This window comes from Biomphalaria glabrata, chromosome 4 (genome assembly GCF_947242115.1).
Source record: "Biomphalaria glabrata chromosome 4, xgBioGlab47.1, whole genome shotgun sequence".
Taxonomy (NCBI): domain Eukaryota; kingdom Metazoa; phylum Mollusca; class Gastropoda; family Planorbidae; genus Biomphalaria; species Biomphalaria glabrata.
The window spans coordinates 16269409-16285626 of record NC_074714.1 but is presented as its reverse complement, the minus strand read 5'-3'; the positions used below and the strand labels follow the sequence as shown (position 1 = coordinate 16285626).

At 36.8% G+C, this 16218-nt stretch overlaps 1 protein-coding gene across 5 annotated transcripts; it reads left to right on the top strand.

The window, feature by feature from the left end:
- The first annotated feature begins 610 nt into the window (after positions 1-610).
- Positions 611-14013, top strand: LOC106072046 (uncharacterized). Of its 5 annotated transcripts, none has more exons than XM_056028153.1 (5): positions 611-729; positions 1218-1362; positions 3668-3908; positions 8577-8770; positions 13412-14013. In XM_056028153.1, exons 2-5 carry the CDS (start codon positions 1325-1327, stop codon positions 13629-13631), a joined length of 693 nt encoding a protein of 230 aa, XP_055884128.1. In that variant the 5' UTR covers positions 611-729; positions 1218-1324; the 3' UTR covers positions 13632-14013. The 5 variants fall into 5 exon arrangements, with proteins under 5 accessions (XP_055884128.1, XP_055884124.1, XP_055884126.1 ...); XM_056028149.1 differs by having other exon boundaries at positions 8526-8770; XM_056028150.1 differs by having other exon boundaries at positions 698-746; positions 8526-8770.
- The last annotated feature ends 2205 nt before the right edge of the window (positions 14014-16218 follow it).

Here is a 16218-nt window from a genome sequence, read left to right as displayed (position 1 = left end):
TGCAGTAACTAGACTGACTGTATAGGTGTCGTAGGATCTGGACGAATTTTTTGGGATGCCGTATTCTCTAACTAATTTCCATGGATGGCTTACAAGGATAAAATTAAATCATGGTGCCAGATTAAAGTAACCGTGGCTCTCGTGACCCCAGCCCATTCACTGGGCCTTAACACATCCAGTAGTAAAATTTCACTAGAACTAATATACTGCAAAGGACTATGACAATAGGCTTTTAATTGATTTTCAATAAATTTAAAAATACAGAATGGCTGCCCGATGGTCTCTGGTTCATACACTACCCTCTGCTATCCCCCGTCGTCCTGCGGGAGGTTTGGACTTGGAAGTAAATTGGACTAGAAAGTAGATTATCTTCAACTCTGAAGGAACATCCGAAACATGTCAAACATTTTAGAAACACTTATTTTTTTTACATAATAAAGGAACTATTAATGTCTTTTCAAATTTATAGGTTAATCTTGTGCACTTTAAAGCATCGCAGAATCAATTTTTCTAAAATTAAGTTGTCAACATCGAAGTTCACTTAGCGTCCTTGACATTGTCTAGTTTAGCGCGAAAATCTTTGATAACATAAGGATGTTGCTGCTTGTTCTTCATTGAATGTTTTTGTTTTGTGCATTTCTTATCGACTTTTTAAATATCAATTATTAAAATATTTTCCTTTCTGTCTAAATAACTTCCGTTTTATAACCACGCCGTGAAGACTATAATGTAAGTAGATCTATAATGTAAGTAGATCTATAATCTACATCTATATTATACTATAAGCAATTCTATAAAAAAATATCTCCATCTTGGTAATTTTGAGTTTTGAAGTTTTAACACTCAACGCAGGAAATTGTTATAGAATAAGAGTACAAGACTATGTATCAGTTGGCAAATATTGACTCGTATTTTGGTTCTTATAATGCTACTGTCACGTTTCATAATAGTACATTTGTAAATATGTGTGTAGATCTATATTTTGGGTGTGTGTCCTTAGCCGCGCCTTTTTTTTTTTTTTTTGAGATATGGAACCTTTTTGAAGCTCTTTTATAAGTCCAGATATTATATGTTAGTGCTAAATATTTCTTGGGGGAATTTAAGTTATAATCCGGCCCCGATCAATATCCACATATTTAACACAAATACCTATTCCCCCCCCCCCCCCAATGGACCTTAATCTAACTGTTAAAATGCAGATTTTAACCTATTTCTAGCAATAGTTTTATCTTGACTGAAAGCTCCACTGATGTCGAGGACCAACAGCGCCGACAAAACTATAAAACCAGCGACAATAAGAAGACGTAGAAGACTAACGTAGAAAATGAAAGCATTTCAGAAAACCCCAAAATCAAAACTGAAGTATGAATCTCTCTCTCTCTCTCTCTCTCCTTCTCTCTCTCTCTCTCTCTGTTTTTAAAATTGTTTACGTGAGTGATGGGCAAACCTTTTTAGGGGTGGGCCTAAAACGTATAAGAAAAGTCCAAGGCACATTATAAGTGGTCGAGTCCTAGATCGGCAATTGATTTCATTGATTGAGACCCCATCTCTGACATCCTCATCAGACTCCATTTGATTTCTTTGATTGAGACCCCATCTCTGACATCCTCATCAGACTCCATTTGATTTCTTTGATTGAGACCCCATCTCTGACATCCTCATCAGACTCCATTTGATTTCTTTGATTGAGACCCCATCTCTGACATCCTCATCAGACTCCATTTGATTTCTTTGATTGAGACCCCATCTCTGACATCCTCATCAGACTCCATTTGATTTCTTTGATTGAGACCCCATCTCTGACATCCTCATCAGACTCCATTTGATTTCTTTGATTGAGACCCCCATCTCTGACATCTTCATCAGGCTCCATTTGAGTGAGGGCTTGAGGGGCTCAAATCCTCTTTTGCAAAAGCCCTAGACAGAAGCCCTGCTGCTTTGCATAGTTCATAAATGTCACCAATAACTGGAATAAGTTCATCCTCATGCTCTCGGGGTGTTCCGCCACCGTGGAGTCTAGTGAAGGGTCAAGCCATTGAAATCTGCGGGCTCCAAACTGATGGTTTCAAAAAGGGTCTCCTGCCTCACTCCACTTTCGTGGATTAAATCAGATATCTGTAAATGACTCCTTTTAAACACATTGATATTAGATTGAATGCTCTAAAAATGAAACTAGGAAGCTGTGAGTGTTTGGCTAATAGTTCATCACAGTGTGGTGCAAATTGCACACAGCTTTTTCTAAGTTCATTATGAAAGACATTCTGATCCCAAATATATGAGGATGCAAGCATTGCACAAATGCTATGAATATGAGATAAATACATTTGGAAAACAGTATGAAGACAAACACTTTCACAACTCTTACATTTCGGAACTTTGAAAAATAATTATTTGACATTTAATGGCATGCGGGAAATAACGAAATCTTTTTTTCAATTCGCCATCAAGTTGCGACACGTTACCTTCTGCCTTCGATGTGTATTCCTTCTCTTTAGTTTGCCAATACTGGTTCTATACTATAATTATTTGTGATGGCTAACTGCTTTATTAGAAATATCAACGTTTTGAAAAAGGTTTTGCTGGCCTAATTATTCTTTTCGGAGTTCCTCAGCTTTTTATTTATTTTCTTTTGTCTTCGATCATGGATGTTAAAAGAGTGTTATTTTATTTAAAAGTAAACATCTTTTTTTAAAGTAACGTCTGTATTTTATAAGAAAAGATAATCGAAATGTTCAACTGCATTAAAGCCCTTACAAACGTGCACGGTTTAATTACACATGAGACACACTGGTTTGTCTTCAAAGTTTGTTTCAAATGTAAAATGTTTGACATGTTTCGGATGTTCCTTCAGAGTTGAAGACAATTACTTCCTAGTCCAAACCTCCCGCAGGACGACGGGGGATGGGAGCGGGCAGGGTTTGAACCCTGGACCATTGATAAATCTGAACGACAGTCCAGCGCGCAAACCGCACGACCAGGCAGAAATACTACTATGTGAATGGACCTCATTGACCAATCGTAAACAAACAACATTTAGTCACGTGATAATATTGATAAAACATCGAGAAAAAAAACTGTCACGTGATAGCCATTGTGTATTAAAAATTAGATCGTAATTTGTTAGAGTTAGATAATCACGTGGCTAAATGTTGTTTGTTTACGATTGGTGAATGAGGTCCAATGCACCCACGACATTCTGAAACAGCTCAACGCTTCTTGTTTGACGCTTTAGAATTGAAAATATTTTACTAATAATCTCAATAAATTAAAACAAAAAACTCTCGACAGTCGCTTATTTGAAGAACGTCAAACATTTACTGAAGTTTCCTGCGCTGTAGCGAATTTCAACTGTTGCAAACAGTGAGATGTGAATACTGTGAAACATAATGGGAAAAAAAATCACAATATTACTTCAATTCGTATTAAAACCTTGGATTCTTACATTGTAATCTAAAATTGTTATTTTTAATCATTATTACAAAATATGTGGTGGGCCGGATTAAGCCTTTCCGCGGGCCGGAGTTGGACCCGTGGGCCGTAGTTTGCCCATCACTGGTTTTAGGCTAACCAAAGTAAGAAATTTGAAGCTAACGTTTTAAAAATAGTGTATGCATTAGCCAGTTGCTAGTAATAGGCTGCTGATACATGATATACTGATAATGTTAAGGGTGACTCCGTCGAAGACAGTGTCTTCACCAAAAGGAGCGTCTACACCAAAAGAAGCGCTCACACCAAATGAGTCTAAAACAAAAGAAGAAATCCTTAAGAGTTTCAATCAGCAGGCCTGGAAAGAGTATGACCAGCTGTACGCCGAGTTGCAGTTCTACAGTGAACGTGCCGCAATGATGCATCAATACGAAGCGTCCAGATTCGACAGACTAAGCTCTATCTTGGAAATTGCTGCTGAGGTAAATTGTTAGCTACTAAGGTATCGCCCCTTCCTCCCTTTCAGATTTTGCCTTTAAGGAGGCAGAGGATGTGAAGGTCAATCGTTTCTTCGGACGACGGTCAACAAGGGTTTCAGGTGACCACCTTTACATCCCAAAGTATGCCAGGTACACGTTGAAGTGGGATGGACTCTGGGACGCCATAAAACTCCAGAAGCTTAAAAATCTCAATCTTCATAGATCTTCGAATTCGAGACACTCTCAGTTCGGAAGCCGACCACTTTACCACTTGGCTAACATTTCTGAAGTGGGACGACGCCAGGAGAATGCTGAAGCTCGGAATGTTAAACTAGAAACGCTACACTTAATAACTATAAACAACGCCAACACTATAACGCCAGATTCAAGAATCCATTTATTTACACACCCTCACAGTACGAGGTTACACACAACACTCTGATATGAACTTTCTTACCAAGGGGAATAATTCTACATACTAATAACAAACACATACACATAAACACAATGTCAACATTAATTACAATTTCTTTTTTTTTTCTTTCTTTCATTTCTTCATTCATTCATTTCTTCCTGTCTTTCTCTTTTTCATTGTATTTTGAAGGCTAAGTAAAACTGAACATATAGGCTACATAAGAAAACAAAACTAGATGATAGGACCTCTGACTACCTCGAAATATAATTTTTAAAACGATAGCAAACTTTACAAGTGTCCTCTACAAGTGTCTTTGTCTACTGTATACAATTCAATCTTCTCAAACATCAAGGAGAATGTGTAGAGTGAGAATAAAGAAAAACAAAATGTCAACTTTAAAAAAGAAATGTAGCACTGTCTGGTATGTACAGAGTTGCCTTAGCATTACATTCAATAAAACGTGTACAGCAAAATTGTATGTATGCATAATGTAATAGTGTGGGCTAGGAATATCAATGGCATACAATAAGATGACATGATGTTAGACCTGCACATGTAAATGAATAGATTTAAGCACTATATGTCAAATGGTAAGAGGAGTATTCTGGAGAGAAATAACTTAATTGTAGTACGTCTTCTGACAGTGTGTGTGCATTCAAGAAATAGATCAAAATTTGAACAAAATGAAAACAAAAGAACAAGTATCAGAGAAACGTAAGCAAAGTACTAGTGTCAAGCGAAACTAAAACTAAAAACAAGTATCATAACAATGAGAGCAAAATAATACGGTGCATCATGTTGCACAATATACAAAAGATTGTTCATAAGAAACACCCAGTCTTCTTTATGTGCCCGTCTCAACTGATCAGCATTCTTATTTGGTGTTTGGTAATGCAGGGCCTTGGTCACTCATCACGGCGATTCGTGTACCTTTGTATCTGGTCAAACACTGGCTGTAAGTTGAAAACTACCTGTTAAACTGTGCACATAGAATGGAGTCAAATGGGTTGTCGACATAGGGTTGATAAGACTAGGAAAAGAATAAAATGTCCTGAGGATTGAAGGGGGTGGGGGTGAAACACTAGGTATGGAGCCATACATTCTAAGAATGTAGGGCTTAAAAGACGCTATGAACGAAGTCAATTGTTCTGAGGATGTTATGGTGGAAAGCTGCCGCACCAAAAGACTTGTACTGTCAGACGCCACCTTGTTTCTTCACTATTTCTGTATTCTCTGATGGTTACATTGATGTTAACAGTGACAAGTGTAGATAACATCTTTCTGTAGGCAGTAACCAGAAATACACATAATCTCATACGCCCAGGTTTCAAAAAACGTTCTTCCCACACAAAGAAGATTAAATGTAGTGGGGTAAAGAAATGTTGACAATGCTCTGCAGTCTGATCAATGTAGTGGGGTAACAAGACTTGGGGGTGGGGGGGAGAGGAACTGTTAACAATCTGCTCTGTTGCAGTGCTGTTTTCAAACTTGATGCACATTGTTTGAATGAAGAGTGACTGAAAGGCGATACGAAAAAGTAATGCCAGTTGTTAAGGAAAAGAATGTCTCTATACACAGCAAACTTGTGAGATTCACATTGTCTCAGACTAACACATAGTTGTTTCCTTCTGGTCGCTAAGATCAAAAGTCACTAAGTAAAAATATTCTGCCTAATATTTCGACACAGGTATGTTCACTTTGTTTTTCAGTCACAGGTACTGAAAGTAGTCTCCACACACACACACAGTCAGCTACAGTATGATTATAACTCGTTGAGCGTGACCTTGGAGTATTGTCCAAACTATATTTGCAGCTCTACTACACATGTGTAGCTTCAAAATTCGTGCACATTCTAGAAGCAGGTCAGCCTTGAATTTCTCCACCACTGTCAATCATAAAAAAATAATTCATCGCTCTACTGGAGCGTGCACTGCCCTCATAACCTCGTTGTAAAATCTTTCTCTCTGTGGTCTCCAGTAAACGGACAAGTTCCCTTTCGTCCTCTACAACTTTGAGCGTTTCTGTCAGATTCTCCCAGCTGTCTGGACATTAAGACAAAATATGTCTATATGACCGACAAGATATGCTTCTTAAAACATTTCCATCACGACCTAATGGGTTTAAACCTTTCTTTCTTGGTTGAGAGAACTGATCTCGAGCAATGTTTCTGACTTGACCTTCACTTCTAAAGTGACTTCCAACTTTATATAGTCTACTTCCATGATGTGCCACTTTCGGCTTGCTGGTAGATTTCAACAGCTCTTTATCTCGTCTTTCAAAGCTCTTGAAGTTCTCACGTCTGCTGTGGTTCAACTGTTGTTCACCTCGTCTTCCCAAACTGCTAAACGGTTCATGTTTCTTGCAGCCAGCCGCCCATAAAGCCTCCTCATTCTCAGACGAACACCTTGGCCCAAGTTTGATACAGGCATCGAACTTTTTCCCTTTACTATCTTCTCCTTTGAACTTTCTAAGAGATGCCCTTTGCTTCTTCATACAGCGTCTCCCAATTAGCAAAGTTCATACCTGTCAGAACTAGCATCTTCTCAATTTGCGTAATTCTTGCCTTTCTGAGCAGCTTGAAGGCCAGAATCTCAGGTAACATTTTCATTCGTTTCTGTTCTAATCTTCTATACTTTGTATCAAACTCTGAGATATAATCATGTATGGATTGATTTTCACTTTGCCTGAAGTTTTCAAAATCATCAAATTTATCAATACTGTCTGCCAGGTCGTCTTTAGCCAAGTTTTTGTCAAGAAATTTCAACAGATTCTCGTAACCTTCCTGACACTTGAGCTCCGACAGCTCTAATTGCTCAAATACCTTCTCTCTAATCCTTGACTCACTGCCTTGTGGTAATGAAAGGGCTACGACTATCGCTCTCTTCTCTTTCTTTAGCTCCGTGATTTCATTCCACGCTAGCAGTTCTTTCTTATATAATTCATAAGGCATATCTTTCAAAAAGGATGGAATCTCAATTCTTGTAGCCATTATCACTTTAAATAGGATCAACTAAGTAAATACGTTTACTTACTCGCTCTAGAAGGTCCGAAGTTAATTCAAAAATACAAAACCTTTTTTCTACGATACACTGCCGTAATTTGGATACGAAATCTGCGTATATATATTTCCATCCCGATTCTGTAGTAATAGGTTTTAGAAAAGATTTTAACAATTTCATGAATAAATATCGCCAACTATAATTAGCATTATAGACTACGAAATTGGCATGCCTTTCCTCCCTTCCCTATGTCACATAAATCTAGGGGGGGGGGGGGGGTAAGCAGAACGTACGGGATGACACCAATCCTGTTTCTCCATTCTTTATTAGGCCTATGTTAATATACTTTTGGAGATATATAATATGAAACAAACCAGTACTTCTGTGAACAAATAAATATTTTTTCCCACCATTGTTTTTTATTTGTCATCCTGCTCTGTGTGGAGAGAGTGTCGTGGTGTACAATTCTTATTAGGGCTGCATCCTCCTTTTATTTTCCTATGTAGAGCTTTGTCTTTTTTATAAGACATAGGAAGCAGGGCTTATCCTCCTTTCTACTCTTCTTTGCAGGGCTTATCTTTCTTTTTGTCCTCCTATGTAGGGTCTTGTCCTTCTTTCTGTGCTCCTTTGGGCCTGCAGCTGTCTCGTTACTCTATGGGTATAATCATTTCTTCTTGTATCTTCATTTTAATGTAAATCAACGAAGTAACCAAGCGACTTTTTTGTTATTTGAAATATGTTTAATTTGTAAGTAAAACCTTTAGACCGCATAGTTCTAGTAATCTAGTTCATTAATATGTTAATAAAAGTAATATCTTTAAGAAAAAAAGAAATCGATTTGTGTAAATGTGGGGGGGGGGGCGATCTCATAGAGCGTAAAGGCTGGGCAGAGAGTTTGAACACAAAAATATACACAAAGAAATTAAGTCATTTATGCTACACTGAGAGGGAACTGTTGCCAACTAAAAACTTTAAGCTACAAACAAAATAGGTTAGAAATCTAGCTCTGCAGTCCTAAAAGGTATCCTTTAAAAAAATGTTTAGCTGAAAATCGCCCCATAATAAAAAAAAAACAACAAATTTCTATAGTTAGGCCGACTATTAATAACAAGTCGTTATTTGCTCCTGTCCCAAGAGATTGCTAAGCCGTAGATTTCTGAAGTGCTTATACACATTTAAACTTTAGCTTTATTGCTTCATTCCTAGATTCTCGCCGTGGTTTCAGCGACTTGTCTAAGTGTGTACATGTTCTTTAAGGAAAAGCATCCAGACGGGGTGTTGAGTGACCGAACCGGTCTAGCCGGAGTCAGCGCCATGCTAACCGCCGGAGGCATGCAATTCATGGGAGAAGGTAAAGGATTAGGCCTGCCCACATTCCACAGCCGGGGCGAGAAACACAAGATCGCCAAAGCTGGATGGCAGCGTCTAGCCAGGCTGACACAGTCTTACAGGTAGGTTTCAACTCCTTTGAGTGAAAAAGAGACTGGTATGTATGGTGAGTTAGCTCAGTACGGAGACAGAGCAACTCTGCAACGAGATGCTGCTTTCTTTGTCCGTGTTATCAGAGAATAGTGTTCTCAACACGGTGCTTCAGTACGATGAGACTCACGCGGTTTCAACTCCAGCGTACAAAGCGTTTGTTAGTCCACTAGAGAAACCCAGTGGCCGACAACTAGAACTAGGCTTAACTATTTGCATAAGACTACAGCACATTAAAGAATTGCCCTGGGTGCTGCTTCATAAAAATAAGGACACACTTGGTTGCTTAAACATTTCACAATTACAAATCTTCTATCAACTCACTCACTCTGTCTGTCTAGTAAAAAGTTTGTACACATTATTTCTCCCACACACATTCTCGAATCAAGTTGAAACTTGGAACACTTATTTTCATTGGCATAGACAAGACATAAATCATTACAAAAAAAAACATTTGGTGAATTCATTACTGGTAATTAATTATTTTGTTTGATACTAAAAGGGAGAATTAATACTTCAGTATTCACAGATATGGCTAAATTTGTATGTTTTTTCCCCTTAGATGATTTTTAACGCTATTTCCCCCACATGAATTATTGGATCAAGTTGATACTTAAAGCACGAATCAATAAACAAATTCACCAATTAGTCTATAAATTGGATTTTCTATATTTTGCTTGTATCCGTTATTTGTTTTTTTTTTGCTTACTAAGAAGAAGTAGATCTACACTAAGCACAGTAGACCATTACACTGATGGAATTTGTTTTTAGAATGCAGTACTCAATTTGTTATTATTCTGAAAATGTAACACTAAACTTATTGAGATATTCAGAACATAACCCTCATTCTGAAGTTCAGTATGCAACACTAAGTAAAGAATAAAAGACTTCATTATATGGAAATGCAACACTTAATTATTTTAAAAGCTCATAAAGTAATACTAAACTTAATGAGAATTCCAGAATGTTGCATTAAACAAATTGAGAAAATTAGATAGTAACACTCATTTATACATAATACATTAATAATACATTAAACTAAAAATATAAGACTTAATTTTTATGGGAACTTTAAAATGTAACAACTACTTGGATCGCTCAGAATGTAACGCTAAACTTATTGAGAAGTTCAGAATGTAACACTAAACTTATTGGGAAGTCCAGAATGTAACGCTAAACTTATTGGGAAGTCCAGAATGTATCGCTAAACTTATTGGGAAGTCCAGAATGTAACGCTAAACTTATTGGGAAGTCCAGAATGTAACACTAAACTTATTGGGAAGTCCAGAATGTAACGCTAAACTTATTGGGAAGTCCAGAATGTAACACTAAACTTATTGGGAAGTCCAGAATGTAACGCTAAACTTATTGGGAAGTCCAGAATGTAAGGCTAAACTTATTGGGAAGTCCAGAATGTAACGCTAAACTTATTGGGAAGTCCAGAATGTAACACTAAACTTATTGGGAAGTCCAGAATGTAACGCTAAACTTATTGGGAAGTCCAGAATGTAACGCTAAACTTATTGGGAAGTCCAGAATGTAACACTAAACTTATTGGGAAGTCCAGAATGTAACGCTAAACTTATTGGGAAGTCCAGAATGTAACGCTAAACTTATTGGGAAGTCTAGAATGTAACGTTAAGCTTATTGGGAAGTCCAGAATGTAACGCTAAACTTATTGGGAAGTCTTTTAAAGGGAAACTGCGATGGTTTTGACAATTTTTGATATAATATGTGTTTTGATTTACAGATAATGAATATATTATTCTTTTTTTAAAATTTGCAATAATAACTTTGTAATTGATGTTTTTCTGACATATTTTTTTCTGCTTATCCAAAACGATCAGATTTTTACCGGGTTTCTATTTGACGTCACTCTAACCTATTAATTGAATCTATTTACTTATTGTATAACGGGAGACCATGCAGTAAAGTTTACATTCTCGTAAAAAAAAAATATATCTTAGTCTATGCAGTTAGATCTAGGATCTTGTAAGCAACGAAAAGAAAATGCGTGTTGAAAGTAGATTTACATGCTTGACTAACCACGGCAGTGTGTATTTTCTCGCCAGACCACTCAACACACACAATCACTATCGCTTGGTTGTCTTGTCATGACCGACTACACGTAGTCTAGACTAGCCTTACACTGACCAGCACTGGCGGATCCAGAACTTTGGAGTGGGGGGGGGCGATATTTTTCCAAACCCTAACCCTAACGCCCACTAAACCCTAACCCTATGCATAAACGTGCGTACAGCATATATATATATATATATATATATATATATATATATATATATATATATATATATATATATATATATATATATATATATATATATATATATATATATACATATTCGATATATGAGAATAAAATAAGACTGTTTCTCAATCTTCGGCGAAAAAAACAGAAAAAAAAACAGTCTTTCTCTTGCAAGCTTGGGGGTCTGGGAGAGCGCTGTAAGCTTCTTCATTGGGGTTCGGGGCGAAGCCCCGACGCCAAAAGCGTTTTCTTGCATTTTTCACGGCTGAAACGTCTTCTCCTGACATCTACAGCTCACTATTTATCAGTGGGGTTCGGGGCGAAGCCCCGACGCCAAAAGCGTTTTCTTGCATTTTTCACGGCTGAAACGCATTCTTCTGACATCTACAGCTCACTATTTATCAATGGGGTTCGGGGCGAAGCCCCGACGCCAAATGCGTTTTCTTGCATTTTTCACGGCTGAAACGCCTTCTCCTGACATCTACAGCTCACTATTTATCAATGGGGTTCGGGGCGAAGCCCCGACGCCAAAAGCGTTGTCTTGCATTTCTCACTGCAGAAACGCATTCTCCTGACATCTACAGCTTATTATTCATCAGTGAGGTTCGGGGCGAATCCTCGACGCTGGCATTCTTCACTGCAATAACGCATTCTCGTGCCCTACAGCTCATTATTCATTCTATTATAAAGTGCCTTTTGAATAATGAGAAAAATATTCTAATATGAATTTGTAGTCCCTTAATACATTGCAAATAAAACCGATTTGTTCTTTGAAAAGATTAGATACCCCAAATATTTAGATTAAGGTTTTGAGGATCGCCGCCGAAAAAAAAAATTCGATTAATAATATTCAATAAGAATCTAGCATACATTGTAAGTTATAGTCCTAAATTTATTTAACTAGAAAAATATGAGATAGAGTAAAGGTTGGAAAAAGTCGACTAGGAAAAGATTATCTGGCTTTTGAACTCATCTCAACTCTGTCTGTTATATTGAAAAATTTCGTTTGAATTATAACGTTTCCAAAGCAAAGTCTTTCTTAAAATAGTTACGATAACTTCATGTCAAATTACACAAACTCTGTCTGGAAAGGGCAAGGGAAATAAAATGAAAACGATTAATTCTCGCTCCTTTTTATAATTTCTGCTATTGATTGCATTTTGCATTAAAGAATAGGGGTTGGGCGACTCGATATAAGAATTTACTTTATAGCATATATAAATTATATTAGTGACAGATTTTTTTAATTTTGTAATTTCTTACTATAATACAAAAAGAAAAAGTATTGATTTGTCCGATGGGGGGAAGGGGATTGCATGTATCGCACTTCCACCTGTTTATATTATATAGATATTCGACTAATTTTGTTCACATACTATGATTTCTCCATAAAAGCCGGGCAACCCCCCCCCACACTCAAAGGGTTTAGATGGGAAGGGCGGTGGAGGTATTTTCTCTTTCCCTTCCAATCGGCCAACAGGTGAACGAAATTATATAAAGACCGGTTAAAATACCAATAACAAGTTTTAATCATATAGATATTTAATTGATTCTGTTAGCAAACTGTGATTTCTACAAATAAATAGGACCGCCCCCCCCACTCGAAAGTTTATGGTGGGTGGGGGGGGGGGGGGGGCGGATTGATGCCATCGCCCCCTCCCGACCCTACCAAATCGGCCAAAATACTAGAAGGGGGGGCGAAATAATCTAAAAATAGGTTGAAATATAAATAATTAGTATATATTATTAACATAAGTAATAAATTCGCATACAAATTGTGTGACTTCTATACTATAATTCGTCCGCCCCCCCCCCCCTTTGGGGATGGGGGGGATCGGCCGAGTGGGGGGGGGCGATCGCCCCTACCGCCCCCCCCCCCTGGATCCGCCAGTGCTGACCAGTTTGTTAGAATCAGTCAGACACACGATCTATTTACTTTTTAGGACAGGGAGGGGCTTAGATGAAAATGTTGCTTTCTTTTTTTTATCTCGTTGGTTATCCTAATGCTTTTAAATCTCTCTCTATATATAACTGTACCATAGCTCTGGACTAGGCCGTCACTAAGCCTAACAGCCTAACAGCTACTGTAAGAATGAAGCGATACGATTGGTTAAATGTAGTTTCTCTTTCAGTATTGTTAAGGGAAGTGACATATGACTAACCTAAAAAAAAATTATTAAATATAAAGGTTTCTAAGCATTTAAATACAAAATAGTAAAATGTTTACTATTACAACTTTTTACGGAGAATTTAAATATGTCAATAACTCAAATTTGAAAAACCATTGGAGTTTCCCTTTAACTGTTTGAACTATGTGACGGGTTGTGTTTCTACTTGGCTCTAGGATTCTTATGGACGACCCTCGCCAAGATGCTATTCAGTACGCTGCCTGGTTTAAAGAGCTGATCGACTACAAAGAACAGTTGTGCAAAATTGTGAGCATCCAGGATTCCGTTGTAGAGATGTTCGACGAACCGGAGGAAGTGATCAAACCAATGAGAAAAAATAAACTTCTTTTTCAACGCTACATGGATCTTCAGCAGGATTCTGGGAAGTTGGATTGAGAATTGTATCACTTGATTCAGTAGTATCTCGTTATTTTGTTTCGTTAACACTAAAGTAAAGGAATTAAAACACACACACACACACACACACACACACACACACACACACACACACACACACACATTTAGATTTATTTATAGAATGAAGAAAATAATACACTATTCATGACAGAAGCTTGTCATAATAGTATTGTAGTCATTGACCAGAAAGTGAATGTTATTTCTAAAATAAGTGTGTAGTATAACTGCTGGAAATAATAGTAATATTTAATAGCTGCTATTTTTTTAGGTTATAATTATAACTTTAAAAACTAAATAAACTTTCAAAAAAGTTTATATTTTTACTTTTGAAATTTGTTCATTAAAGATGTCTGATACCAGATATTGTTTCTTTTTTTTAGCTTTAATTTCGTTGCAGTTTTTATTACGTTTAAAACAAATTATTTGCTACTTTAGCTTTCTCTTCATTATTTCGTTTCAAGTTTCCATTTCAGTTTTAGTTTCAGGGTTATTTAGCTAAGTATAAAAAAAAACATATTTCCAAAGACGGGGATGTTGTTTACAAAAAAAGGTAGCTAGTTCAAGAAAAACATCAGCCAAGTTAAAGTATCACACAAGTGAAAACATCACACAAGTGAAAACATCACTCAAGTTAATACATCACACAAGTGAAAACAATTTTCAAAACACCACACAAGTGAAAACATCACACAAGTGAAAACATCACTCAAGTTAATACATCACACAAGTGAAAACAATTTTCAAAACATCACACATGTGAAAACATCACGCAAGTTAATACATCACACAAGTGAAAACAATTTTCAAAACATCACACATGTGAAAACATCACTCAAGTTAATACATCACACATGTGAAAACATGACTCAAGTTAATACATCCGTTTTTTAGTCCAGCTGACAGAAGGTCAACAAAACTGAGTCTCTAGCCATGGTGTACAGATATTAGGCTATAGCGTCATTTTACGTCTTCTGTTCACTGGCAGCAAACGAACGTCCTACAAATACAAGTGGAAAACTTAATACTGCGGCAAACAATTTTAGCGTCCTAGACGATGGGGCAGTATAGGCCTATATGGATCCTACTTGGAACTTGGTCACCTAAAATACTGCACACTTTTTTACTTATTGTCTTTCAATTCGAAGATTGTGATCAAATTATTGATTTTCGCACTAAAAGCTAATCAGTAAAAGTAATATGATATTTGTTTACATTTTGATTACTTAATATCTGCATTACGCTGAGAAGCGTGGTCGAGAGGCCAAGTGTGCTTGAACTTGGCTTGGCTACCTCGAGGTTCGACACCCGACTCGGGCAGAGTTGTGTTTACTGAGCGCCTAAAGGCAGCACGGAAAACCAACTCCTAGATCTCCCCTCCCTCCTCACTGGTCCACAAATGAGATTAGACCAAAAGCGCTCTGAGCATGCTATAAGCATGAAAGTAGCGCTGTATAAAAGCTATAATAATTTACTCAGTAAAATTCTACAAGAGCGAAAACGACGAGAAAGCTATAAGAAGAAATATGGTGGCAATATAATGGAACCTAAAGATAAGATGAGCTAAGATCGATTTATTTATTTTTCTAAACAAATGGAAATTTACTTTGACTACTGGTGTCCACTTCAGCGTTACTGCTATGGTGACAACAATGTAGACGCCAACACCAACAACATACACAGAACAGAAACATAAACAAGAAATGCATTTAAAAAGTAACCAAATGTTTTAAAAAGACAATAACTCCATTATTAAATTATATATATATACAATGAAATAATAATACAAAAAATAATGAAAAAATTTTTGGTTCAATTCGGGGATCCCCATGACACCGTCAGCTGCTAGAAAGTATGCATTTTTTTATTCGGCAAGCGAGGAGGGTATATTTGCGCAATTATTTTGGTATGATGTGATGTTTTGGTATTATTGGTATGTTCATTATTCGGACCTCTAGATCTAACTTTAGACCTAAAGTTCTTATTTAGAGCTCTTAAGTTCTACTCTAGATATACTTCAAGATCTAGAATCTAGATGTAATCTATATTAGAATTACGTAAAAATATAAGCTACGCTTATAAACTTCGATAAAATTGAAGCTACTTTCACTGTGTCTGATAGTCGCATTTAGGGTAATACGGCTGATTACGCCATGTTGGTTCTAGACTTAGATATAGTCTCCAGCCAAAGGAATTGGAACGATTTTGAAATGATTGGACAAAATAAACTATGTTAGGTGCATTGCTTTGGGGATAGATATTACCAGTTTAAAAACTAACAAATAAAAACTGTTAGTAGCTACAAGTTCGAGCTTTAAAAAAATGATTCTGCATTGCTAAATAGTGCACAGAAAATGCATGTGATTGTTTTTTTTATAAAGAATGGAATTCTTCGCTTATCAATACCATATTCTGCTTCAGGTGTGGCACAAATATGTAGGTCGCAAATAAGCTGCGTAGTCATATGAAAGACTAACAGAACACAGCGGCTACGCCCGTTGATTTTTTCCTCAATTTATATTATTATGTTCGAAACACCCTCTTCTTTTTTTCTTCCACATTTTGAATT

Coding starts and splice junctions, on each gene's coding strand:
- LOC106072046 (XM_056028149.1), top strand. CDS start 1,325: ATGAAAGCATTTCAGAAAACCCCAAAATCAAAACTGAA. Junction 3,909..8,525: donor TCTTGGAAATTGCTGCTGAG/GTAAATTGTTAG, acceptor CTTCATTCCTAG/ATTCTCGCCGTGGTTTCAGC. Junction 8,771..13,411: donor AGGCTGACACAGTCTTACAG/GTAGGTTTCAAC, acceptor ACTTGGCTCTAG/GATTCTTATGGACGACCCTC.